General features: G+C 33.0%; 4 protein-coding genes across 9 annotated transcripts; 2 read left to right on the forward strand and 2 right to left on the reverse strand.

Annotated features, from left to right (window-relative positions):
- Positions 1-192: 192 nt before the first annotated feature.
- Positions 193-3,552, reverse strand: LOC106672466 (splicing factor U2af 38 kDa subunit). Its single transcript, XM_014403926.2, has 8 exons — positions 3,408-3,552; positions 3,259-3,346; positions 2,026-2,092; positions 1,147-1,229; positions 848-919; positions 635-768; positions 429-536; positions 193-366 (listed from the first exon to the last, which is right to left on the reverse strand). The coding sequence occupies exons 1-8, from the start codon at positions 3,449-3,451 to the stop codon at positions 294-296; spliced, it is 669 nt and encodes a 222-aa protein (XP_014259412.1). The 5' UTR covers positions 3,452-3,552; the 3' UTR covers positions 193-293.
- Positions 3,553-3,649: 97 nt separating this feature from the next.
- LOC106672465 (UDP-GalNAc:beta-1,3-N-acetylgalactosaminyltransferase 2-like) lies at positions 3,650-9,472 on the forward strand. Of its 2 annotated transcripts, XM_014403924.2 has the most exons (7): positions 3,650-4,078; positions 4,166-4,293; positions 7,594-7,812; positions 8,111-8,347; positions 8,408-8,626; positions 8,700-8,883; positions 8,944-9,472. In XM_014403924.2, the coding sequence occupies exons 2-7, from the start codon at positions 4,167-4,169 to the stop codon at positions 9,404-9,406; spliced, it is 1,449 nt and encodes a 482-aa protein (XP_014259410.1). In that variant the 5' UTR covers positions 3,650-4,078; position 4,166; the 3' UTR covers positions 9,407-9,472. The 2 variants fall into 2 exon arrangements, with proteins under 2 accessions (XP_014259410.1, XP_014259411.1); XM_014403925.2 differs by lacking the exon at positions 7,594-7,812.
- A 791-nt stretch (positions 9,473-10,263) lies between these two features.
- LOC106672438 (galectin-5-like) lies at positions 10,264-20,182 on the forward strand. 4 transcript variants are annotated; one of them, XM_024228244.1, is made up of 6 exons: positions 12,369-12,702; positions 12,771-12,875; positions 13,097-13,185; positions 19,045-19,252; positions 19,415-19,612; positions 19,685-20,182. In XM_024228244.1, the coding sequence occupies exons 2-6, from the start codon at positions 12,774-12,776 to the stop codon at positions 20,150-20,152; spliced, it is 1,065 nt and encodes a 354-aa protein (XP_024084012.1). In that variant the 5' UTR covers positions 12,369-12,702; positions 12,771-12,773; the 3' UTR covers positions 20,153-20,182. The 4 variants fall into 4 exon arrangements, with proteins under 4 accessions (XP_024084013.1, XP_024084014.1, XP_024084012.1 ...); XM_024228245.1 differs by lacking the exons at positions 12,369-12,702; positions 12,771-12,875 and adding an exon at positions 10,264-10,375; XM_024228246.1 differs by lacking the exon at positions 19,685-20,182 and having other exon boundaries at positions 10,491-12,702; positions 19,045-19,256.
- Positions 20,183-20,927: 745 nt separating this feature from the next.
- On the reverse strand, positions 20,928-27,070 carry LOC106672442 (glycogen phosphorylase-like). 2 transcript variants are annotated; one of them, XM_024228243.1, is made up of 15 exons: positions 26,728-27,070; positions 25,441-25,542; positions 25,195-25,377; positions 24,999-25,130; positions 24,732-24,843; positions 24,503-24,648; positions 24,264-24,437; positions 23,865-24,175; positions 23,695-23,809; positions 23,409-23,599; positions 23,227-23,344; positions 22,926-23,147; positions 22,599-22,861; positions 22,467-22,533; positions 20,928-22,384 (listed from the first exon to the last, which is right to left on the reverse strand). In XM_024228243.1, exons 1-15 carry the CDS (start codon positions 26,998-27,000, stop codon positions 22,238-22,240), a joined length of 2,556 nt encoding a protein of 851 aa, XP_024084011.1. In that variant the 5' UTR covers positions 27,001-27,070; the 3' UTR covers positions 20,928-22,237. The 2 variants fall into 2 exon arrangements, with proteins under 2 accessions (XP_024084011.1, XP_024084010.1); XM_024228242.1 differs by having other exon boundaries at positions 23,227-23,352; positions 23,417-23,599; positions 26,728-27,069.

Raw genomic sequence — 27,070 nt, forward strand, 5'->3', positions numbered from 1 at the left:
AAAACGTTAAGAATGAAAAAGCACATAATTTATACTGTAAATTTGAAGGGGAAAATGTAATTTAAATACTAACAAACATGACATTTTCTCATTAAACAAGTTCTGTGCCATCATCAAGTTAAGATTTAAATTTTTTTTATACAATAAAAAACACAATGTTGCTAAGATGAAAGCAACTGATTAGTCTTTAACTAAAATGATTGATACACATATATTTAATTCTCAGAGATACAAATACAAATAATTAAAATGAATAAACTTGAAGATGAGAATGTTTTTTGTGTTTTTCTGATTTAATATCTTGATCTTCTTTTATCTCTAGATCTCCTTGGTGAACGGGATCTTCCTCTACTTCTACTTTTTGATCTGAAATATAAATATTTTAAAGAAAATAATCGAGAAACAATTCATTCGTTCAAAATAATTACCTTCGGCCACCGCTTCCTTTCCTCCTCCTGCTGTACAAGTACCTTCTGAGCTCCCTTGAAATTGGTTTCAAATGCATAAAATTGCAAAAACCACTTCGAGTACATTCTCTGAAATTATGTACAGGAGTAGTTATAGTACATTTATGTGTTGGAATAAATAAAAGAAAAAAAATGCCCTAACAGCTCAGGATGGTCTGTTTTCTTACCCCATTTCGTACTGCCGACAGCAAGCTTCTCTGAAGTCAGTGACGGGGCTTAACTCCGCATAAACTGGCCTTCCTCCAAACCATCTATTGTTCAAATCGTTAACAGCCCTCTCGGCATCCTCTTCCCGGCGAAACTATTTCAATACAATTGGAAAAAAAAGAGGCTATAATTTCCAAAACAAACATTGATAAAACATCTTATCTTGTGCATACTTTGATGTAAACATTTCCGACAAGGTGATCTCCAAGGTTGTCACAAACATTCATCTCTTCTATTTCTCCATACTAGAAAAAAAAAATTGCTATGCATAAAAAATTTAAAGATAAAAATCAGTAAACCTAATCAATGAGTTACAATTTTTGCAATCTTTCCTCGATCAAAAATTTCTGTTGGAGAAATAACCAGAAAATCTACCAAGTTGAGGGATTGAAAAGCAGTACCAATTTTTATAATTTATTATTAACAAAAATAAACTGTACTATTAAATAACAAAATACAAATACATATATACCTTATCTTCACACTCGACAAAGACATCTTCAAAAAAGTTGTCATAGTGCTCTTGCATTTCTTCATCTGATACATTGCTGACCACTAAAATACAGTTTTTTTTTTAAATTAGTTATGTGCTGAAAGTATATTTGCTATGGTTAACAATCTTAATTGTATTGTTTCACAAAATGGAAGGTGCCTGCCTGCACACTCCCTATTTGGAGCCAAGAACATTATTAAAATTGCTTTAGAAGCACAGAAGCAAGAAGTTTCTCAAATCATTAGTGAGAAAATACAAGCAAAATAGTTTCTTGCTGCCTAGCTGCTCGAGTTAATGAATGTATTTAATAGCAAGGATGATTTGAGAAGGTTAATAATAGAATATATATGGCACCATAAAGCAGTATAATCAATAATTGCAGTATAGGACTGAAAAGTATGTACGAACAAATAAAAATGTTTAAAAATTAAGAACAATGAAAAATCAATATTTGGCTTTATAATTTGCATTCCACCACACCAACAATAGTAATTTTTGATATGCCCAGATATACCTTTCTTACCTCTGCATAATCTGTCAATGTGTCAAACCTTAGCTCTGTATAGGGAGCAAATAGGCAAGCATCCAGCATGTACTTGAAAGAAAGTTTTTCTGTCTTCTATTTACTTTTTGGGCATAGTACAAATAGGAGTTCAACTATATTGTGCTTAATGTGTGTGAATATATTTATTAGTTAAAACACAGTGTGTCAGAGTCAATGGCAGACTATAATGAAGAGTGAACTTATGTTTCATTTTATGCATTGTACATACAAGAGGAACATCAGTGAAATTTATGTTACATGGTAAGGTAATATTGTTTAACTTATTAAAAAATAATAATAATAATAATACTTACAATGAGAACCGTCCGCAGATTTGGCTGAATTCTGAGGGTTGACATATAAGTTCTGTAGAAGAACGGTCTGTAAAATAACTTTGTATTATTTTTGGATTTTATTTCTAAAATAAATAAAACAATTCTTTTCTTCAGCTAGAAAGAACATGCACCTAACGTGGTCTTCTGCTAACTTTTGACATTTGTAAATTTAGAAGTGAATTACTGATTTGCAATGCCATTTCATTTGTCGCCGAGAATCCAATCTGATTACATGACATTTGAAAATGGCAAAAAGGAGGGAAAATTCAAAAAGGTGCGGTTGTAGATGGGAAGTTGGTGTCCGAGTGGATCGAAGTCACGATAGCTCAAGTGGTAGAGCAGCGGCGTATCAAGCCGAAGATCGTGGGTTCGAATCCCGCTCATGCCATTGACTTTTTATCTCAACTAAAAACTTTAATTAATTGTAATATATTAATTGGTCAAGCGAACCACGAAATTAGTGAACATTAAATTAATTTCAATTTTCAAGTTTATTCTTAATCTTATGTGAGCCATGCCATAAGGCACACTAAGTAAATCTTGGCCAGCAAAAGACAACCAACCGATTTGTTGGCAGTGATTCAAACTTTGGCAGTAACACCAAAAGGTTGATGTAGTTGACTGTGATTCCACCTGGCCAGATCCTTTGGCCCCAACCCCTTGATTTGATGAGGATGGTACAGGCGTTGGTGACTAACATTCAGCCCGATGTATTCGTTGCCTGAGATTTACTTAGTGCATATGTGCCTATAGAGGGAGATAAACCACAGAGACAAGTGAACCGCAATTTTCAAGTTGAATCATGAGGACATGCCTTTATGCTGAAAAATTTGGTCCCTAAACCCATTACTCCCATTCCATTTTATATCCGTATATTTTAATATTTTTAAAAGCGATTTGTATCTGAACTTGTATGGAAGGGCATGGCCGAAATTGAGCCTTTCCTTTATTTTTGATAGCATCTCATTTGTGTTAAAATGGTCAGGCAATCAACTATAGCCACTTTAAAGCATACTGCTCAGCAGTTTTCAAATTTTAGAAGAATTGAAGATGCAGTATATCAAACATGTGTTATTTTGGTTTAAATCTGAAGTCTTCATATTTGAAGGGTGCAAGATCATTAGATTAAACGGAATAGGTCAGTTCGTACTAAGGGCATTTCTTTACAAAATATTACACACACAGTTATGAAAAATTGTAAAATTCTTTTACCTGACTGAAAGTCGGCTTGTTGTGAATCCTGGAGCATCGGTCTCCGTGCCGGCAAGCACCGATTTTGAAGTAAAAAGAACAGTTAACCCTGAAAATAAAACACCAAGATAGGGGAAGGATTTTTTTCAAACAAATAACGATAAACTTACTTGTCCTTTTCGGTGCCGAAAATCGAAGCAAGGTACTCAGCCATCGTCGAAAACTCAACGACAATTCAGTCCGCTCACAGAATTCTCACCCTGTTTCACAAAAGTACAAAACAAGAAAGCTTCACTATGTCGCCGACGCACTGAATCGATGCAGCGAGTCCGATCTGTCGATTACTCATCAATTACAAGCACAACTTTCTTTATTATTATTTTTATATAATAATAGCTTATAATAATATTCCACTGTTTAATCATTTAAAACAAAATTGTTCAACTGTGTATGACACCACATATTTTTAAAAAAATTGAATTTCTTTCTTAGGTTGAATAAATATGGTATAATTCTACCAAGGGAAAATAACCGTTTTGATGAGTAAATTTATATCTCTCACTCTGTAAATTGTGTTCTACATAAAAGTAAATTTGTTGCCGATTTTTTAATTTATTCAGCAATCGATAATCTGTTTTCGATATGGCTTTTGCTTCTGAAGCACTTAAGCTCAAAGCCCCAACCTATTCCATAATCCATATGTGCTATGGCGTACATCGTCCTGAAGGATGTTTTCTTGCAGACAATCCGGAAAATGGAATTTCCCTCACGGAAAGCTCCCTGTTATTTTAAAAGCATAAAATGAAATATTTATTCACAAAAATAAATCAAAAGGACAAAGGTAACCAGAAATTATTTATGAGAACAAAAAACGCCCTCTGTTGTCTTAAAACAAAAATTGACTATGTTAATTATTTTTAAAATTTAGCATGGACTCTGGAAGATACAAAATAAGAAAAAAGCTGAGAATATTTTTCATTCTTCTATTAGTTCTGCCAATTATTTTGAACTTGGACAACCTCAAAGTTCTGGTATGTTTCACTGTGGACTTGGCGAGTAAGTATAGAAAAATATTTTTTAAATAATACTAATTATTATAACAATAATTCTTCATTATTAAACAGCAAGCGAGGGAACTTCCAATAAGCAGTTATTATTTAAATTGTGGGATTTCTCGTGTCTTTAGGGTAATGAATTTAAGGAGTATATAAATAGATAAAAATTATTATTTAATACTGTGTATGGATAGATGGATTTATAAGATGTTAATAATGCACTAAGGTTGGTTGGTCTGAAACAATGCCAGAAGCAACTTTTTTTAAATTAAAACATTATCGCTATGCATAATTGTAGTATAGCTGTAATGATCGTGATCTAATCACTGAAAGCTTAGAAATTAAAATATTCCTTTCTTTTAGATGTGTATCTACCTTTTTTCTTGTTTATAAAAAGACTGGTTGACTATTTAACAAACAATACCATACAAACAGACAACACACTGAGGTAACTGCCTAGCTGTTTGTATTTTAAAAGTTGGCTTTTGTGTTAGATAATAAAACATATAATTTAGTTGCCACTGACGATGGCAAAACCAACGCAGCAAAGATTGGCCAGTGAGGTTGATCAGATATCAAGATCACACAATATAGACAAATTTTCAATTATGCTTATAAAAACGTACTTAAAATATTATCTGAATGTATATACTAAAACTATTGTGCTAACTCACATTAGAATAATTAATTAAGGGTTCAACAATAATAATATCAGATAGCCCGGCAGGTCTAAAGGCTCTCCAAGTCTATGAGATCAACTCAAAACTTGCCTGGATTGCCTAAATGCCCTAACAATCTGGGATCTACAAATAGTTTAGTGATAAGGTGGGTCCCAGGTCATGAGGAATGGGACAGAAGATATATTTGCTAAAAAGGGAGCTTTGAAACCACATATAGGTCCAAATCCATTTTGTGGTCTAAACTATATAGCTGCATTAAAAAAGACGTGGAACCTTGGGTACAAAAAAAAAAAAAAAAAAAAAATATTGGGAGCACAAACTAGACATAAGGCAAGCAAAAAGCTAGTTGCAATAAGGACCTAACGGGAGAAAGAAGAAATCCTACTCAGCAGAAAGGAATTAAAAACACTAACAAGTATATTTATGGGACATGCTCTAATAAAATATCATACTAAAAAAATTGGGCTATCATTGGATGACTATGTTGACTTTGATTGATATTGATGTTGACTATGTCTAACAGATCATTTTCAGTGCCACTGCCCTGCAATAGTTCGGAAAAGACTATGGTACTTGGCAAAGGCATTCCTGTTCTATATACTAGATACCATTCCCCTGAGAAGAACCCGTGTATTTCATTAACGAAACAAAAAACTTCCAGGAAATTCATTAGCAGAAATAGGAAAATTCTCTTGATGAAAATACCCCTTGACACAATTCTTTGTTGAATGACAGGGTGGCATACTTGTGTTTGGTCTTTCTCATCATTTTGATTTGCGTATCCTCATTTATTTGGTCTTCCAAACACATTTCGGCAGTTGGTGTCTCTAAGAGTGTGGTCTCCCAGGCTTTAGCCCAATTCAGAGAGACTGGAAGTTCCAATAGGAGGCTTGGTGGTGGATATCAGCGCATTACAACACTAAGGGTGGTCAGAAATATTGTCTTTTCTGTGCTGTAAGATGGAATCCTTTCCATAGTGCTGGCCAGATCCTAAATGAAGTACAAGAACTTTTGGCAAGGGAAGTTGGCCTCACATTATATGCAACTCAGGAGAATTATAAAATTATACTATTATAATATAATAGGCCCACCATAGGGAATACCATTTGAAATGATTTTATATGTATTGATGAGTCCCGTCTCTGTCTGAATAGTGAGAGCAGGTGTCAAAGAGTTTATTAAGAACAGAGGATGCGTACAATGCCCCAGTTCGCACTCCTTTCAGTACAGTTTGGAGTAGGCAGTGTAATGGTCTGGGGTGGGATTTACACTGGAGGGCGAACTGGACTCTGTATTGTTGAAGGCAACCTCCCCACAGTACGTTCTGTCCGAGAATTTGTTGAGGAATACATCCCTCAAACTAGGGATCTCATTGGCAGGGATTTTCGATTTCTGGATGACAATGCCAGGTAACATAGAGGCAGAGTTGTCCATCAATGTTTAGAAAACCTGGGAATTTCCCATGTTCCCCTTCCCCAATTGTCCCCAGAACACAATCCCATTGAGCACATGTGGGATGCATTGCATAAAAGGCTTTTCGATCGCCATCCGCAGCTAGTTGACCTGAAACAACTGAGTGCAGTGTTGCAACATCTACGGAGTGAAATTTCTTATGAAATTAGTGACGACCTTACTAACAACATGCCTAACAGGTGCACATAGGTTTTACTAACAGAGGTCATTATACACATTATTAATTGCTTAAAAAATCATGTGTGAAATAATGGAATTAAAACCTTTTAGATTCTTATTTTCAAAATCCTTTAATTAAATTTTCCTTCAGTAAAAAACAATAATTTCTAATAAATTTATGCAATTCATAGTAAAAATAAAATAAACATGCTAGGGAAAGTAAATACTACAAAATTGGCAATATCCCTATTCATTTTTGAGCAGTTTATTATAACAATTTACCAATTATAAGCAGTTCAAAAGTTTCTATTTTAAATAATGTTTTAGAGGAGAAAAATATATATGAATCTACCAGTAAAGTACCTCTTTAAAAAAATGGGTCTATTAATATATTTTCAATCATATCTAGAAGAGACACATCAGAATGTGTCTTATGCTATTGCCCCACATAGCTAGAAAAAATGGTGGGTACTGGGTGTTGGTCTGTGAGTTGGTGCTGAGTGTTGGTTAGAACATCCTGAACTGGCATTGCACCATTTTCAATGTTGGTCTGACAGGCCAAACCATCAAGGATAGGCAGAACAAAATATCAGTCTGCAGACCACATGGAGAAATTTCAAAATTTAAAATTGAAAACTGTATATGTTAGGCTCATTCTATGTTCATAATCATTTACATTGATAATTTTGGTTTTGCCTGGCAGAACATTGCCGCCACATTTCACAATATTTAATAATTGATTTCATTTAAAAAAAGAGCACAACTGATACCACTTTCTGACAGAAGTGTAAAGGGACAAAATTATTGGAAACGATCAAGATACATGTTTCATTAATTTTCATTTATATCAATTGAGGATCAGTTAAAAAAATAGAACATTTTGAACAATAAAATCCCAATGAATTTACAAAAAAAAAAAAAAATCATACATATATATCTTGTAGATTGTCATCAGCAAAAACTACAATTTAAAAAAATCTTTTATTCAGGACAAGTTTTCTTCGGTCAAAAATTGTTTGTCATCGGAGTGATGAGCGCAAGGGAGAATTTCGAAGAGAGACAATCAATACGTAACACTTGGATGAAACTAGTCAGCCCAAACGCAGGAGAAGTGAAATTTTTAATCGGCTCCCATTCATGCAATGTGCCAAAAAATGACAGGGTATCGCCGTATTCGTGCCATCGTTGGTCTCCTCAGTTGCCATCAAGTGGGTTATTGTCCACCTATGTTAAAATTAGAAGTTTTGCATGCAGCAATGGTTTTCCATAGGAATGTGAGTTTTATTCTCTCCTTCGTAAAAGTTAATATATAAAATTATACTCCACATCACTAATTTGTAATGTTTTATCTTATCTTGTTTGCACTGTATAATTTTTTTTTTAATTTCATGAAGTTCGCATTTTCATTTGTGTTTGTTTTTGTAATATGTGTTGCTTGGTGTAATTACATTAAATTGTGTGCATAACTGAAAATTTATAAATCTTATAAAAAAAAAATTGTTCCAGGTGTAAATTCAAATACAATACTGTCTTTGACAGAACAGACAAGCTCAAGGCACAGGATCTGTGTTGGATTTACATTCATGGTTAGACACACCATGTCACTGGAGATGCTCGGAATATCCTCATCACTTCGGAGAGTGAGAAAGGAAAGGATGTATCGTGTAGAGCTGCATGACTCTCAGAGAGGTGAAAAAGTTGTATCAGCGACTTTTATAATATCTGGTTCAGACTCTCCTTCAGGTACATTTAACACATCTATCACAAACTGTGCTGTACTTTAACCATAACATCAATTTACAGGTTTCACTTGGAAAAAAGTTCCAAAAATTGTGTTCAATGAAGGTTTTGAAGGGGAGATCAAAATAATTTCTGATGACGACTATACAAACTTGAACTGTACTCATAAATTTCTAACAAATGGGATAGTAACCATTTTTGAAGTTGTGGACACTAAAGGATTTTTTTACAAATTTGAACCACCCAATTGTCCTATAGCAAGTTTTCTTTACCAAATAATGGGTATGCCATTTTCATCTGTTTGTTTTAAAAATATTAATTGAAACATATATATGTTAAAATGTAAGCCTTTCAGATGTGGATAAACTACAAAACCATATAAATGAAACTTCAGTGAGGCAAATTTTGTGGGATGAAGAGGTTGGCAGGATTGAAAATAGTTTAAAGGAGGAAAAAAATAAGTATTCTGACTTGTTAATAATTGATACGATTGATGTTTACACCAATTTACCTATAAAATTAAGTAATTTCATGCAATGGTAAATGCAAAAAAAATGTAAGTTGTAATTTTATATAATAATTGTTATATTCATATGCAGGGCGACAACAGGAGACAAATTCAAATACATTATCAAAACAGATGATGATGTGTTTTTAGATATTAAAAAGATACAATTGCAGTTCAGTCGCCTCTCTGACTGGGATTGGTGGAGTTGTTTCAAAGTCGGTTGGCCACCACCTAACTCCGGAAAGTGGAGGGATCGACTGACCGATGAGAGCGTATACCCTAAATTCCCGTCCGGTTCTGGGTACGTTTTGAAAAATTCCATTGCCAAGAAGGTGTTGAACAAACCGCCGATGAATGTAGGAGAGGACGTATCGATGGGATTCTGGATTTTGGAACAGTCGCCGCTCGATCTCATTGAATCCCAGTGTTTCTGGGCATGTAGCAGTAAGTGTAACAAGAACCCTTGTAACATGCCAGAGCTCAAGGTGGATGAAATGTATACCGTTTGGAAAGACTACAACAAATGCGGGGAAATTTGCAATTGTTCTCCTTAATAGTTTGAACATAGAACTTAAACTGACAGAAAAAAATTATACATAAATGTAACCAAAGTTATAAAATATCAAAGAATAACTTTATAATGAAAAAAAGTAACATAATTTTCCATATGTCCCTAAACTAGTAACATCTTACAAAAGTCCAAACTGATGTCCATCAAGAATAAGTGATATTATGACTATATTATTGTAAATCTATTTTATATTTTTTGAAATTTGCTTTTTTGTAGTGTATTTCTTATGTTTAATGTGGCTGTGATCTTGTATGAAAGAAATTCTTCTTATCCTGATGTGGATTTTTAACGGGAAATATTTTGGAAAATTGTGTGTCTTCATACATTCCCAATTATGTCTTTTTATTATTATAAGTCTTATGTCTTTAAATATAGTTTTTGTTTTTTAATCTGGCTGTGATCTTTATGTGAAATTATATTCAATAAATTATTCTTGTCCTAAATGTTGTTTTTAAAATGAGATGTTCTAGAAAATTTGGTGAATGCCAGTACATATCATCATTTTCATTGAGGATAATTGTAAGTTGTTTTTTAAAAATTATTGTAATCTACTTTAAATATGTAAAAATTGTTTTCAATAAATTATTCTTATCGTAAACGGGATTTTTATAGTATAAACAGTATGGAAAATTTGTTGTGTTCTATTTTAATAGTTTCATTTAACTGATTCATTCATATTTTATTAACATCCACATATAGCATGGTGTATAATTGTATTGAAGCGAAATTGTAAATAATCTTCTACCAATTTCCTTACAATGAGTCAGGTCATACTATTCTTTTATCACAAGTGTTCAAATACAAATACAGATAACACACTTTATTAACGAAAGTAAAGAGCCCATTGAAAGCTATCAAACATTTTATTTGTGCATGAAAACCGATAAATAAACCCAATGAGATGTAAATGACGAGGGAGTATAAAAGTTTGTCCCATCTGTGCCAAAAAACTGTAAGTTCTCATTTTGCAATATGAAAAACATTTTATATCATTTTTTATTTGTTCTATTATTATTATTGTGCATTTTTTATTCACATATTTATTTATTTTGCAAAGGGTCGAATATCCTTCCTGTATAGAAGTCTGATTAGATCCAAAAGTGATTATGGATCCAATGTGTAACGCTCTGCATCTGTCAACAAAATGAATTCCCTAAATAGCATACAAAATTCACAATTCACACAAGTATTCATTCACATTGTTACTAGTGTTTTTCAGTTCAGTCCAGCCGATTTAAGCACAGAAGTAGAAGAACCTCCTCTCAAACATTGACGCACATTCCTGGATTTGAAGTTTTTTGCAAAAATTGTGTAATAAATCACATACTTTCGCAATATTTTGTCCATTAATGTTTTTATTAAGAAGAGAAAACATGCTGTGCTAGAATAATTCAGAAAAAGTAATAGAATAGTGCAGGATTGGTCTGAGCACACTGCCTTGTGACCACAAGACGATAGTCGAAGTAGTCCAAACCTAGGTGAACTTGAAAATTCATCTATGAGGTTGGAGCAAAGGATTAGGTAAGGAGGATATGCTTTAGTTTGTATAGGAGCCCCTCGTGCCACAAACAACTGAACACTTCTGACCCATCCAGGAATCGCTTCTGGCTATTTACTTGTCTGTACACCATTACAGACCAATAATTGAAGAAAGACTTTTTGCATCTCAATCACAAGCCACTCTCCTTCTAGCAGAAGCAGTGAACGTCAACCACATATTCGTTGGGTGGATTATATAAGCTAATTTTCTACCGATTTATTGCATTTGTATGGGCAGCATTGTCACTGGTGACCTTTCAAGTAAAGAAGAAATAGGTTGCACATATAATTTCGAACATTTGGGGAAAACAAATATGTGATGCAACAATACAGGAAATGATGAAGAATCCTGTAGAGTCATAACCACTATCACATGGCAAGTGCTACTGCCTAACAGTCATTGACAGGTTCATCAGGTGCCTGGAAGCTTATCCACTTGAAGAGATCACGCGTGAATCAGTAGTGGAAACCTCGATGATTACAAGGATATGAGGATTCTTTCACGCATTACCACAGACCAAGGTGGGCAATTTGAGGTAAACCACTTCATCTGGCTGACAATTTTCTATGAATTAACAGATTCTCTTCAGATTACCACCCACAATCTAACGGGTATGTTGAAAGGTGGCATTGGAGTTTGAAAGCGGTACTCATGGCCCACCTATCAACTGAGAATTGGCTGTTTGTTGCTTACAGTACTCCTAGGCCTTTGTTCACGTGCAAGAGACTAAGTCAGTGTAGCTAAGATGGTATATTTGTAGAAACCATTAAGCCATGTAGCATTAATGCAAAGTTTACAGTTAACCATGAGCAAACAAAACTGCAAGTTTCAGAAAAGTGTTTTTGTACCAAGGGATCTGGAAACCTGTATTTTTCCAGGACCATACGATGAGATATGACGATTCCACCTTTCAACAGTGTGTATCAGGTGCTGAGAGGAAATAAAGAACACTCCAATTGCAAATTTTTGGTCAAAAAGTTAATCTCTGTGGATAGAATTAAACCAGCACACCTACTGGAGGAACACCTACTACAGGACAGTTCTGAAACTATTATAGAAACCAACTGTACAAAGCTGGATCTTCTGAATTCAAGTGTTATGGTGAAACCCAAAGTTTATTTCCTTGACATCACTGGAGGTATACTGTAGCAGTTGCTGCAGTACCCATACAGTACTCTTTAGTTCAAAGGATGAGAATATGTCATGGGTTGTACTATTCTCCAGTGGTCTATAGGAAAAGGTCTAAACATTGTAGGGATCAATCGTTGCCGGTCTTTGAAAAAAGGATATGAAGTATACTGTTTAAAGATAGGTGAGGAAGATGACTGTATTTTATCAACTTAATTTACAAAATTTGATCTGAAACGCATATATTTAAATAAAAGGAAATTGTTAATATCATTGGAAACTTTAAAATTTATTTGGCTCTTTTTACTTCTAGAAATCACTTGAAATCCTGGAATAAATTAAATATAAAACTATACAACGTCTTGTAAAAGGGTTTGTATACTTATAGTGTAAATAAACGGGAAAATCAACCGTATAAAATCTGTTGTCAAACCTGAGTTAGTAAGGTATTAGTGTTTATTGAATAACTGATAATCCCCGTGATATTGAAAATAGGAATAACAAACGTTGATAGTACTTATAATCGTTGTCCTCCGTCCGGAGAAAATGTTTTCCTCTAACCCAATCAGGGGCAAAGCTGCCGAGATTTATCTCATTAAAAATACCTAGAAGTGAGTCCGTTATGTTTCCCCACGTCATCAGAAACAAACTGTCAAATAATTTTTTTTTCTGAATTCAGGATATGTCGGAAGAGGAGGTCGAATGTGCGGAGGAAGCTTTGAATTATGACTTTGATTTCGAATTATTCGAGTCCGAGGAGGATGTTGTTAATTTGGACGATCCTGTAAGGAATTATGTTTTTCACGTTTAAAAATCATATGTTTTATTTTCCCCATTAGTGCAATAGTTAGGACATTATAATAATTACCAAAATTGATGTCTCGATTCACATCGAATAAGATTCAAAGAAAATTCAAAGAAAGAAATACATCTTGTGCTGTAATCGTACATTAAACCAGAACAGTTTTTCTTTTTTTCATCTAATATTTGCTTCAATTGTTTCAGGTTGTCCCATTCCTGCATCACTTCAAATATCCTCTTGGACTGAAGAGCGATTTGTTGGTCGAAGGGGAAATTCTTGATAATGCTGATAGGTATATTTTATATCAATATACTTATTTCAGTATGCCGGGTATCAGGCTACTCGTGGCCCAAACTTTGGCATTAAATTTCATGCCTCCAGTGACAAAAAAAGTTCGTATGAACCATGGTCCGATTCTCACCCCCTTCATAGTTATTTAGCTTTTTTTATTTTTCAAACTATCTACAGTTTTCTTCATAAATCTACTCATAGCTGCTGAACTATTCATATTTGTGGAAATCCAAAAAAAAAGCATTGAAAAGAGCATTAAAATTCCTCCTTCTAGAACTTTCAATTTAATTTTTGGTATTTATTTAGAAATTGTGAGGTGCGGTCTGGTGTGATGTAGGTTTCAGAAAAACATTTTCTTTATTGTGCCAACGTTTCGATCTTTATTGAGATCATCTTCAGGGCTCGAAGTCGGCTCAAAGTCAAAGTCGAGAGTGCCCGACGACACGCAAGAATGGCACAATTACACAGAAGACAAACACTTTGAGCCCTGAAGATCAAAACGTTGGCACGATAAAGAAAATGTTTTTCTGAAACCTATATCACACCAGACCGCACCTCACGATTTCTAAATAAATATCGATTAACGGTCACTAATCACCACACATTAATTTTTGGTAAAAAACTAAATATTTCAAAAACTACTAAATTTAAAATTTGTAAATGAAAACTGAATTTGCAAATTACATAACAATTTCTTCCTTTAATAAGCTTTCTAGCAGTGTACCCTTTTCTTTAATTACGTCGAACCAAAGTGCAGAAATTTTATGTTAAATGGGAAAAAAATGGTGTGAAAAAGGGGAATGGGACAAATCTAGTAATTCAACTTTTTGTTTTATGGTTTGTTTATGTTACCTCCTTATATAGGGTAATTAAACGAGGTATAAGGGTAATCAAGTCCCAAGCTTTGCGAGTGAATTTCACACCTCCAGAATGGCATAAAAGTTTGTAGGAACCATGGTCCAATTCTCAATCCTTTTGTAGTTATTTAGCTTTCTTTTATTTCTTTTTTTCAACTATCTACGGTTTTCTTCATAAATCTACTCATAGCTTCTGAACTCTTCATTTTTATGGAAGTCCAAAAAATAGCATTGAAAAGAGCATTAAATTTCCTTTAAGAAGTCACCGTTCTAGAAATTTTAATTTAATTTTTGGTAAAAATCAAAACAACAAATCTTTCAAAAACTACTAAATTTAAAATTTGTAAAAAAAAAGAAGAAAAAAAACTAAATTTGCAATCTTGAAGGAAAAAGTCACGGTAGAGCTGAGCAAATTTCATAACAATTTCTTCCTTATTCTTTTCTTTAATTATGCTGAACCAAAATTCAGAAGGTTAGTAACGGTCTGAAAAAGGAGAATGGGGTTAATCTAGTAATTCAACTTTTTGTCCTGCACAAAATTTATTTCCCAACTTTAAATTAATAATAAAGCACAAAAAGATTTGAATAATAACAAAAAAACAAAACAAATAAAATAAAAAAACAAAAAAACACCAACAATAGAGTTGAACTATTTGCAATAATAAATAATGTGTAAATAGATATTAAGTCTCTGTCGATTGATGTATTGTGTATAGAATGTACTTGAGTATACATTGTCTTATTAATTTATTGAACTCATGTACCTGCATCTAATGTTATGTTTAATACCTTTATTGTTTTGAATATTTTTCTTTCCAAAAGGTAGATTGGGACAGGCGTTCATCAGGACTTTGAAAAAATCGTTATACTATATGAACAGGTACATGTGTGGATTACAGCTCTCCGTTATCCACACATGTACCTGTTCATATAGTATACCAATTTTTTTGAAGTCCTGATGAAGGCAATATATTCTGCCGATAGCTCGACAAGAAAATAAATGTTGTTTCTGTCTTCCTGGCCTCATCCCCAATCTACCTTTTAGAAAGAAAAATATTTAAACTGAGAAGGCTGATCAATCACCAATGATTTTATTGTTTTGTGTAATGTATAGGGTTTTGTTTATATTTTTCCCCTAAACTTAATGCTTAATTTATATTTTGAGATAGTATGGTATGGTAGAAAAGGATCCTAGGAAGCAGGGTTTGCACTCCCCAGGCACTGCAGCCTTCTGACTTATTGTACCTTCCTAGTTCCTTAGTTCAGTACATAGACTCAATCCTTCTTCTTAGAAGTATTAGGTCATTGACTGTCACTGCTGCAATTCTCCTAAGTTTTTTCCGTACGTTAAATTCCATTGAGCTGTTGCTTCGCATTCGAATATGATGTAAGTGTCTGTTTCCTCCTCCTCATTACGTAATCTGCAAATGGCATCATCGCTGTATATACCCATGTTGTGTAGATGTTTTCTCAGATGGCAGTGACCGGTTAGTAGTCCTACCACTCCTCTGTGTTTGGCCCTCTCCAATTGCAGCAGGGCTTTTGCCAGTCTCGGTGAGGGTTGTTTCATCATAAGTTTACTATGTCTAGCACCGCTAGAGTTTGTCCACTTCTCCTTTTGTTTTGCTTGGATCCATTCTGCAATGGAAGATTCTGTATTTGTTCTTGTTATCCCAAGAATAGGTTCGGGGCCTATGTATGGTCTTGCAGATCCTCCTCTGGCCAGTCTGTCTGCTTTCTCGTTACCCAGAATTCCCCTGTGCCCTGGCACCAAAGATATCATCAGATTGTTGTGTTTCCCCAGGTTTTGGAGATTTTGGATGCATTCACTGACTAATTTTGATGTGATTCTTTTACATGCTAATGCTTTAATGGCTGCTTAGCTATCTGATCTTATGAGGATTTTTTTGTCAGTGTAACCTCTTATAAGATTTTCCAGGGCACAAGCATTGATGGCATGTATTTCTGCTTGAAAGACGGAAGTGTACTTCCCTAATGAGTTTGATTGCTCATGTTTTGGCCTTGTACAGAAAACGACTGATCCGGTTCCTTCATTTGTTTTGGAGCCATCTGTGTACCATATCATTGATCTGATGCTCTCCTGTGTTCTTCCTCTCCTTTATAGTCCATTGAAACTTTATAGGAAGATTGTTTCCAGGATCATATAATTAGTCCCCATTTCTAATAATGGGTGTCTGATTTTGTTGATTATGGTTGTATGCCCGAATTGTTTAGTTCCTTTCCAATTTAATTGTTTCTGGAGCCTAAGTGAGCTTTTCCTAGCCTCTCTTTTTATGAATATTTCCAGTGGAGGAAGGTTTAGCAAAGTTGCTAATGCATTTGTAGGGGTTGTTCTCATTGCCCCTGTGATATATAGGTTTGCTAGTCTTTGTATGCTGCCTAATGTTTGGGTAGTTACTTTTTGTTGAGCTTTGTTCCACCAGATTAGTGATCCATAGGTTATTCTGGGTCTTATTACTGCCGTGTATATCCAATAGGCCATTTTCGGTTTTAGTCCCCAAGATTATCCTAAGGTCCTTTGTGTGGTCATTAGAGATATTTTACTTTTTGCTATAGTATGTTGCAGGTGAGGATTCCAGGTTAGTTTCTTATCAAAGATTATTCCTAGATATTTGACCTCATTTTTTAATAGCAGCATTTCGTTATAGAATCCTTGTATTTCTATATTTCTTTTCTTGATGAAAGCAATTAAGGTGGTTTTTGAGGGGTTTACTTTAAGTCCCCGTTTTAAACACCATTGTTCCACCAGGTTTAGTGCTCTTTGGGTGAGCTCTTTTAATGTTGGATCGAATTTTCCCCAGACTAGTATGACGTTATCTGCATAGCCTTGAGTGTAATTCCACTTTCATTTAGTTTGCATATGAGGTCGTCCATTACCACATTCCACAGCAGAGGCGAGAGTATTCCTCCTTGCGGACACCCCCTTGCCACCACTGCTTCTACTTTTTTGTGGAACATGGAGGCCTGTACTTTCGTGCTTTTTAGCATTGATTCTATCCATCTACAGCAGGTTTTGTCTGTTCCTTGCTGTTTAAGTGATGTAACCATTGATTCGAAAGGAGTGTTGTCAAATGCTCCTTCAATGTCCAAGAAGGTTCCCAATGCTATTTCTTGGTCGTTCAGTGAATCCTCTATTTGTATCATCAATTGATGTAGTGCTGATTCACATGATTTTCCTTTCTAATAGGCATGCTGATATTTGTGAAGGGGTTTTTCTTTTAAAGAACTGCCCATTATATGTTTTTCAACTAGCCTTTCAAGTGTTTTGAGTAGAAAGGATGTTAGACTAATCGGTCTATACGATTTTGCATCTGTGTAGTTATTCCGAGCCGCTTTAGGAATGAAAACTACTTTTACAGTTCTCCATATGCTTGGGATGTATCCCATTGCTAGGCAGCTTCTGTATATTTTTACAAGTAGGGGGATTAGTATAGTTTTTCCCTTTTGTAGTAGTACTGGATATATTCCGTCTGTTCCTGGAGATTTGAATGGGCTAAAATTACCTATAGCCCATTCAATTTTATCATAGGTGATTACTGTTTTGGCTATTTGCCAATCTTCCCTTCTGGCTTTGTGGCCTTTGGCGGGTTCAGCGCTCTCCTTTATCTCCAGGTTGGCAATAGTTGTACTTATTAGGATTTCTAATGTCTCCTTTCCGGTTTGTGTGTGTTTTCCATCTGGTTTTTTTAGTGTTCTGATGGGGTTTATAGGGTCTTTGGCAAGGATTTTGTGGAGTCTACTTGCCTCAATTTCCTTGCAATATTTCCTCCACGATTCCTGTTTCTCCTTTTTAATCTCCCTATTGTATTCTGTTATGGTTTTACTATATTCTTCAGTATTCCCTGTTTTTTTCGCTTTATTTATATTTGGAGATAAAATGTTTCTTACATTTTATGCAGACTAGTGAAAAAGGTGCAACAATACTACTATGTAAACTACTGTACATCAAAAATTGTATGCAATAAATATCATTTCATGTAATGCATTAAACATTAATGGAACAGCTGGGAGTACAGCTTCCAGAATCACAGATACAGCTCAATGTACCTTAGTGCAGTCACAGATCCATTCTGTATGAAAAATCAGTTCGATTCGAGTATGGACGTTGATTTCACCCCATAGCATAACTGACTGTCTTTGAAAAGGCACTCACACATGGCACATGAAGCAAAGCGTTCTCCATGTCTTCACACACAGTCCTGGTCATCTGATTTCCACAAAACGAACTGGCATTCATATGTGACACATTGTCAATTATTATTTTTACCAATTGTTTTGTATAGAAACTTATTCATACGCTGCTGAAGGTTTACCCATTTAAAATGGAAAAATACAATTGAAGGGAAAAGGACACAAGTGACTTGGATGGCCTTGTATCACAGGGTCAAATATTCCAGTCATACAGGAGGGGCTAGATGTTGTGGACGAGGGATAAATCTATTTACAACACTTTTTGCACATTATTCTCAATAAAAATTCAATAGGTTATGCTGTGATTTAAACCTAACAATGGCTACTAACATTGCAAATATGAATCTAACACTGTAACTATTCATATTAATTTTTATGACTTGTCCAAAATACCCATTATACTCAATAAGAAGTTGGATATAAAGCATAGCATGAATTTAATCTTGCTAAAAAATTCTGTACTCCATCAATTTTCCCTCATTTAAAATTTTTTTGAGAGATTTTTACATTTTTCATATAGTGAACTCAAGTTTGAATTCCTGCTTTGCTCTTGAAACTCCCATTAATTGAAAAAATAAGTAATGTATTAATTGCTTAAATTTTTTGTAAAATATACTTTTTGACATATGTTTTGTTGGTTATGACTGTCAAAGAGCTAATAAATATTTACATTTTATCTTAATCTTTACAAAATTGTACAGAATAAACAATATGAAAAAATGCTTTTACACTATTACATTTGTTTATGCATACGTATACTTTGTTTAATGTGGTTTCCTTGTGAATTGCAGATTTAATATAGATCTTTGCCAAAGCACTGACTCTGGAAAAAATGTAGCACTTCATTTCTCTGTTAGACTGAATTTGAATTATGTAGCCAGGAATACATTATTAAAAGGATTATGGGGACCCGAAGAAGGGTATTCCATGGGCAAGATCCCTTTTAAAAAAGGAGAGAGATTCATAATAGAAATTTTCCTCATTAAAGAACATTTCCTTGCAAGTATTACATTATTTTATTTTATAATGAATAACAAAACTTTAAACCATATTTTAAAATGCCAGTGTAGAAATAAAATTAGATAGCTGATTTCAATAGTTGGTTTCCTGTATTAATAGATAAATTTGTCTTGAATCATTGTTTTTTTTTTTTTTTTTCAGATTAGTGTAAACAGCACTCATTTTTGTAGGTATGTACATAGAGTGCCTCCCCTGTACATTGATTCATTAGAAATTTATGGTGATGTCAAGCTCAGAAGGGTTGAGCTGTCCAAAAGAGACGTATATCCTACAATTTTATCATTTCATGATTACAATTTATTGGGAACACATTTAAGAAACTCTACAAATACTGCATGGGTAAATTTAATTAATTATTAACAATATTGTATGTATTTATTAATAATAATGTAAACATATTTTTTCCTTTAGTTAACACCTTTGAACTATAAATTTGAAGATATTTTAAGCCCTGGTTGGAAGATAGTGATTAATGGCAGAGTGAAACTGTTACCACACCGAATTAACTTCAACTTACAGTCAGGTCCGCATGTCTATCCAAGCCCTTTGGTGGGACTTCACCTAAGTGTCAGGTGGAATGGAAAGGGTGATGACACAATTGTATTTAATACGAAAGATGAAAACTGGAATCAAGAAATAGTTACACCAATGGAACTCTTGTTTTGTCCAGGGAGGAAATTTGAGTTACAGATTTCAATCAAAAGCGAGTATTTTAAATTGAAAGTCGATTCAACTCCTTTACCATTTTATCCATGTAGGCTAACGTCTAAATATGTACCGGTTTTAAATTTTTTAAACACTTTGTACATTGAAGGAGATGCAGAGATTTTCAATATAAAATCTGTAAGACCAGAACATAATGGACAACAATTTTTATAATGATTAATATAAATATTTATTTTCATTTTATATAGTTTAAATATAATTTTTATAAATTGTTTAACTTTTAATTACATTACAAACAATATAGTCATATTTGTAAGAATTGTTTTGTATAGTTTTAGAGATTTAAAAACATTCTTGTTTTTAACACTTTTGTTTGATTATATATTGAATGTAATATATGTATAATATATTGAATATATATTATATCTTTAATTTAATTAAATTTTATATCTAAAGCTTGCACATAAACTTGAAAAAATTCTGTTAGATTGGTCTTGAATAAAAAAATATATTTAAAAAAAGCCGTTTTTGTAGCACTGATACAAACAATTAATTAAATTAATCATAAACACTTGTAGATATTAAGTTTTTTGAATAATAATGTTTAATTGCAAGATTTAGATAACATGACAATTTACCAAATTCAGTTATGTTAGTCATGAAAATATGTGATTTTATATGTATGTATATTTATAATTATTATCATTGCAATATGTAAATTTTAAAAAGAACTTCCTTCTGATTGACAAATGCAATGCAATCAATGCATTGATAAAAAATATGCATTGTCAATTTTGTATAATTATACAAATTCATGTTATAAAAAATCTACTTGAATATTTTTAAATTAGTATCAAATTATTTTACAAGTGTTCTATAAATACAATCAATTGTTTGACGAGAGGAGAAGGAAGTTGTTACCAGGAAGTGTCCCTTATATATTCCTGGCATAATCATGCCAATAGTCCTGTTAGAAAATTATTCAACATAGCCCAATGAAATATGTAAACTATTATTGCTAAAAGAAATATTATGTCATAATTTTGTATTATAAAATCAGGGATAAGACCAATTTGAAATCAAAGAATATTGGGGATCTCGGTAACCAAATGGTAGCGTGTCAATCACTTGTCTCGTAGATTCCGATGTCATTGTCTTTCATGCTATCTTTCCCCCAAAAAATACAATTCAATCAGCACCCTCCGGCTAATATTTAAAAAAGGCTATTATTTTGTAAGAGTGAAGAACAGTGATTTTCTTTCAAATTGGCTTTATTCCTCTTTAATCCAAAATTATAATATAAGGCTGATATCAATTATTTTAATATTTTTCTGCATGCATTTAAGTTAAATGTCAAACTTCATTGAGATTACTGTATTTTACACAATTTTCATACTCAGCAAGATAGAACCAATTTAAGAAAAAAGACAATATTAAATTTTTTATATTTAATTTATTGGTAAGTAGATTTACCTGTCTTATAACAAAAGTACATAATAATGTTATTAAACTCATCGACATTACTTAGAAGTATCTAGATTTTATCTGATAAATACAATTTGAGCTCTATTGCTTTTGTTGTACTGCTCAACATCTACCCTTTAATTTTAAGAGTTCTTAACCTTTCATACAATGTTTCCTTGGTCTATTTCCTTAGTCATTTCAACGTTTGTACCATTGTAGTTCAGATTTTAAGCCATTTTATTCAGCTGCAATAAATTGTTTTTCTATAATTGTGTTTTGTTTTGCGATTAACAATATATTTCACATTTCATGTTCCAAATTAAAATGTTCCACAGTGATTATTAGACCCCATGATATGGTTTAATGGACATTACCTACAGCTAAAGGTGGTCAAGATCCTCAGGCCCTTACCAATCATCTTGGTCTACTAATCCTAGTTAAATCGGTCTGTTAGATGAGATTTGGTAAATGAACATTTCTAAATCATTGAAAATATACAAACACAACACTAAAAAACTCAAATACACAAACTAACAATAGTTAACGTACAACTTTTGTACTCCAAACACGACCTTCAGTGAATAATATTTGTATGGATCAAATTACATGATTTTTCTTATTTGATAATGCTATTTTATATGTGATTAACAAATACTATGCGTTTATGTAGATGGAAAAAATATGATACATATTTAAAAATGAAAGTATTTCTTACTACAAACACATACAAAAGTACAGTAAAATTTACAAAAATTCAGGTACACTTTTTACATGACGTTACAATATTATTTTACATGGAAAATAAGCATAAAATGATTTACAAATAACAATCAATCATTTAATGTGTGGGGAAGGCAATTTTTCCCATGAAGGTTCAATCCCCCAAATTTCCCTGGCATACTCTGCAATGGTCCTGTCGGAAGAGAATTTTCCTGACGAGGCAATATTATTGATCGCCATCTGAGCCCATTTTTCCTTATTCTAAGATTAGAAAATTTACATATATGAATATTACTGTATAACAACCCCAAGTATTTTATAATTAAAGAGGATTTACACTTACAAGATAAACTGTGTTGACATTATCTTGGCATTTTATATAATCTTCATAGTCAGCTAGTAAATAAAATCTGATGGGAGAAGAAGAAACTTTATAATACTTGTGGATAGTCGATTTATTAGAGATTAGATTTACCTGTCATATTTCAAAAGTACGTTGACGATATCTTTAAACTCATCAACATTACTTGGACTGAAGTATCCATCTTTTATCTGATCGATACACTGTTTGAGCTCTTTGTTGCTGTTGTAGTATCGTTCAGCATCATATCCATTCATTTTAAGAGCTTCGACGTCTTCAACTCTCATACCAAATATGAAGATATTTTCTTCGCCCATTTCCTCAGCCATTTCAACATTTGCACCGTCCATAGTACCAATTGTAAGTGCTCCGTTCAGCTAGAATATATATTTTTTAATACATACTACTCTTGATTTTTGTTTCATTGTTACTAATAAATACCATAAATTTCATGTTTCCAGTTCCAGATGCTTCAGTACCTGCCGTTGATATTTGTTCACTGAGATCTGCAGCTGGAATAATCCGTTCAGCAAGTGTAACCCTGTAATTCTCTAAATAAATGACCTTTAGTCGGTCACCAACATCAGGATCACTATTCACAACATATGCAACCGAATTTATGAGTTTAATTATTTTTTTAGCCATGTAATATCCTGGCGCTGCCTGAAAATGTTAAAAATTAATTATTAAATATTAAAATATGTACATATTGATAAATTTGCTTTCATAAATTTGTACACACTTTCCCTCCAATCATCACCGTTCTTGGTACAAAGTCTCCATTTGGGTTCTTTTTTATTCGGTTGTACATTGTGATGATGTGTAGACAGTTCAATAATTGGCGCTTGTACTCGTGTATTCTTTTTACCTAAATGTAAAATACAATTAAATAAGTCAAATTAACTCTATTATTAATAAAAATAACTTTTTACCTGTATGTCAAATATAGAAGCAACATTTATTGGAACATTATATTCCTTTTCCAAAAATTGAGCCAAGCGCATTTTGTTATCCTGCTTCACTTTCATGACAGCATTTTGAAACGATCTATTTTTTGCATACTGTTTCAATTGGGAAAGTTCTTCTAAATGAACAATCCAATCTTCTCCAATTTCCTTAAAACAAAAATAAAACAAAGATAAAGAAATTTCACGTAAATTTATGAAGTGTTATGTGATAATGTAATGTAGGATAAAAGTGGATGAATTACTTCAGAAATTAAATCGGATAGAGATGGATTACAAAGGACGAGCCATCGCCTTGGAGTAATTCCATTAGTCTTATTCTGGAATTTTTCAGGCCAAATTTCGTAGAAGTCTTTAAAACTGAAACCAAAAACAAATTAATAACAGATACATTACAAGAAAACTTTAAACCTACATATCAGTTTTTATAATTTCAGAGTGAAGCTGGGCGACGCCATTGACTGTATGAGATCCAACAATCGAGAGATGAGCCATGTTCACTTTTTTCTCACCATCCTCCTCAATTAGTGACATCCTACGCAATCTGTCTGTATCATTTGGATAAAAATTTTTTACTTGTTCAAGATGTAGGAAGTTTATTTGATAAATAATCTGTAAATGGCGTGGTAGTATGTATTCCAACATAGATACAGGCCATCTTTCTAGTGCTTCGGGTAGGATGGTATGGTTTGTATAAGCACATGTGCGTGTTGTAATATCCCAAGCCTGTAAAATTAAAGTAAAATTAGAAACATAGCTATTTATACTATTTATTTATTTTTTTATTTAAAGGAAAAAAGTTTATCATTTTTACTTTTTCCCAAGTGAGATGCTCTTCATCCAACAGAATTCTCATCAATTCTGGTATGGCAAGGGATGGATGGGTGTCATTTAATTGTAGAGCAACCTTTTCAGGAAAGGTATCAAAGGACAACCTGTCTGGTTCCCTTGAGCCGAACTTCGATGTTTTAAATCTCCTAATTATGTCCTGAAGAAAAAGTTGATACACAGTTAGTAAGAATTGTATGTAAAAATTCCATTCCAATTATTTACTTTTAATGTTGCAGCACACAAAAAATATTCTTGTTTCAGACGTAGTTCTTTTCCTTCAAAAAAATTATCATTTGGATAAAGAACCCTGGAAATATTCTCTGCCAAATTACCATCAATTACGGCTTGAATGTAGTCTCCGTTGTTGACTGCAAAAAAATATTGATCTTATACAATAGTTCCTTTAAAAAATAAATAAATAATAAAATAAATATATTTAAAAAAGACTTACAAAACTTGAGATTAAATTGAACTGGTGACTTGGCAGACCACAGTCTCAATGTGTTTACCACATTATTCCCATATCCTGGTATTGGGGTATCATATGGCATTGCAAGTATTACCTAAGACCAAAAAAATTTATTATCTACTATTATAATAATTTTTTCTGAAGAAAATAGTAGTTTTAGCTATAAAAACGTTTATGAATGCATCAAATCAAATAAAAATAAATAAATAAAATAATGATACTACAGTGATTGTTTTTATTTTTCCATACCTTTGTGTTGACCCATTTTTTCCCTTGAGGGGTTTCCTCAACTCTTCCATAAAAATTGACTGGTATTGTATATTCAGGCCTTGCCTTTTCCCAAGGGTTGCCAAATCTCAACCAGTCATCGGGTTCTTCAACCTTTAGAGAAGAAAGTAGATAAGTAAAACTATTAGTCAAACAAAAAAATTTTCTTGTGACTTACTTGCTCACCATTGACAATTTTTTGTACAAAGATTCCATACTCATATCTGATGCCGTATCCATATGCAGCAAGGCCGAGAGTTGCCATCGAATCAAGAAAACACGCTGCTAATCTGCCCAAACCTCCGTTTCCAAGACCTGCATCCTCTTCTACGTTTTCTAAGTTTTCGATATCTAAACCTAACTGCGTATAGAAAAATAGTTGGTTTAAAGTATGTAGTCCATTTTAAAATTTAACGATTCTTACCTGATACAGAGCTTCGTCACAAGTTCCTTGTATACCCAAATTGATCATCGTGTTAGTTAATGACCTGCCCATGTAGTATTCGAGAGATAAATAATATACTCTCTGTAAAAAAAAAAAATCAATTTTTGTCTATGACAAAATTTAAAACAGTCACAAAAATGGATATTGTGGACGAATCCACGCTATCAATTGATTTTCTGTTTAAACTTGAAATTAAAGTTTTGTAAAATCATTTAAATTGTCAAACCAATTTTGTAGTGGCATAATTTTCCTCAATTCCTTTAGGGCTCAGGCCAATAAAAGGCTTTTGTTATTAAAATCACTAATTATATTTGTTGATTAATCATTAATTTTTAAATTTTGTCTTCTTTTGTGACCTGGTTCCAATGCAACAAGTATTTTTGCTGTTTAATTTTTGGCAAACGAAAAATTGTAAGCTTGCAACGTATATTGTGAATATATTGTCAAGTTGATTCCTGAGGGAATTTTATAAAAACTTATGGAATTTTCTCAAAAATAAAATATAAATAGTACATGGAAGAAATCCGATGTAATGTTAGAACATTCCAAAAATGGCCGTCCATTAAAGGTACAAAAGCAAAAATACTTGTTGCATTGGAACCAGGTCACAAAAGAAGACAAAATTTAAAAATTAATGATTAAAAATTAACATTCCAGAAAAAATTCCAGGCTTAAAAAGGTACAAAAACGTTTAGTTCCCTTTGACTATGTAATAGAAAGAAGAAAAAAAAGTGAAAAAAAAACTAAATTAGGCCCTAAAGCCGTCTATCGTAAATCATTGTAAATATACTAAGTTTATTAAATGTATGTTAAAAATTTAAGTATAACGATAAAACTATAATCAACTCCTTTTTTATTGAAAAAGAGCAGAACTACTGGACGGCCATTTTGAAAAGATCCGACATAAATTATTTTAGCTATTTCGTCTCAAGTACTGGAAAAGTATGGAAAAGTATGTAAAAGGAAGTCAGGTACGATAGTTTGACATATTGACAAAGGACAGTTCAAGAATCTGGTTTCAGGTATCAGATTTGCCCTTTTACAGACCACAAGTGGCATTTTTGAGATTGTTAAAAATAAAAAAAGGAGGCTTCGTTATAAAGTTAATTCGAAAGACTATTAAAAACCAATTCCTATTATAATCTCTAATGGTTTAGTTTATAATCAAATAGTGAATTTGTTAATTTAAAAAAAATTTCTTCGTTGATTTATGTATAAAATTTGTTTTTCTCGGGTTACAGAAGAAAAATGCTTTTAGCAAATTACCTTAGGATCTTTTTCGTAGTAGTGTTGCTGGGTTTTTATCCATCTTGAGACAAGATTGTCCCTGACAGTATGCGCCAGTGCAATGTAATAGTCCCTAGTTGTAGCTATGTTTCTGTCTTTGACGAGCGTGTAGTGGACGTGCCTGTTGAAAGATTTTTTGATAGATGTGACATCCTCGACATCTGTGATGGCCCGGACGCTGATCTGCTTACTCTTTTCGTTATGATTTTTAAAAGAAGACATGATTCTGAGCAACAAACTAAGAAGGATCATAAGAACGACTGAAGAAGGCCGGCACAGGACAGGTCAATTTATATCTATTCCGTTGATTGAGTTCGAGTCA

Source organism: Cimex lectularius, unplaced genomic scaffold, assembly GCF_000648675.2.
Source record: "Cimex lectularius strain Harlan isolate CLEC.00 unplaced genomic scaffold, Clec_2.1 scaffold167, whole genome shotgun sequence".
Lineage (NCBI taxonomy): Eukaryota > Metazoa > Arthropoda > Insecta > Hemiptera > Cimicidae > Cimex > Cimex lectularius.

Coding starts and splice junctions, on each gene's coding strand:
- LOC106672466 (XM_014403926.2), bottom strand. CDS start 3,451: ATGGCTGAGTACCTTGCTTCGATTTTCGGCACCGAAAAGGACAA. Junction 2,093..3,258: donor ACAAGCCGACTTTCAGTCAG/GTAAAAGAATTT, acceptor GTTATTTTACAG/ACCGTTCTTCTACAGAACTT. Junction 769..847: donor TCGGAAATGTTTACATCAAA/GTATGCACAAGA, acceptor GTATTGAAATAG/TTTCGCCGGGAAGAGGATGC.
- LOC106672465 (XM_014403924.2), top strand. CDS start 4,167: ATGGACTCTGGAAGATACAAAATAAGAAAAAAGCTGAGAATATTTTTC. Junction 7,813..8,110: donor GTCTCCTCAGTTGCCATCAA/GTGGGTTATTGT, acceptor AAATTGTTCCAG/GTGTAAATTCAAATACAATA. Junction 8,884..8,943: donor TTAAGTAATTTCATGCAATG/GTAAATGCAAAA, acceptor ATTCATATGCAG/GGCGACAACAGGAGACAAAT.
- LOC106672438 (XM_024228244.1), top strand. CDS start 12,774: ATGTCGGAAGAGGAGGTCGAATGTGCGGAGGAAGCTTTGAATTATGAC. Junction 12,876..13,096: donor TTGTTAATTTGGACGATCCT/GTAAGGAATTAT, acceptor CAATTGTTTCAG/GTTGTCCCATTCCTGCATCA. Junction 19,613..19,684: donor ACTCTACAAATACTGCATGG/GTAAATTTAATT, acceptor TTTTTCCTTTAG/TTAACACCTTTGAACTATAA.
- LOC106672442 (XM_024228243.1), bottom strand. CDS start 27,000: ATGATCCTTCTTAGTTTGTTGCTCAGAATCATGTCTTCTTTTAAAAAT. Junction 24,176..24,263: donor AGCATCTCACTTGGGAAAAA/GTAAAAATGATA, acceptor TTAATTTTACAG/GCTTGGGATATTACAACACG. Junction 22,862..22,925: donor CTGGAAACATGAAATTTATG/GTATTTATTAGT, acceptor TATATATTCTAG/CTGAACGGAGCACTTACAAT.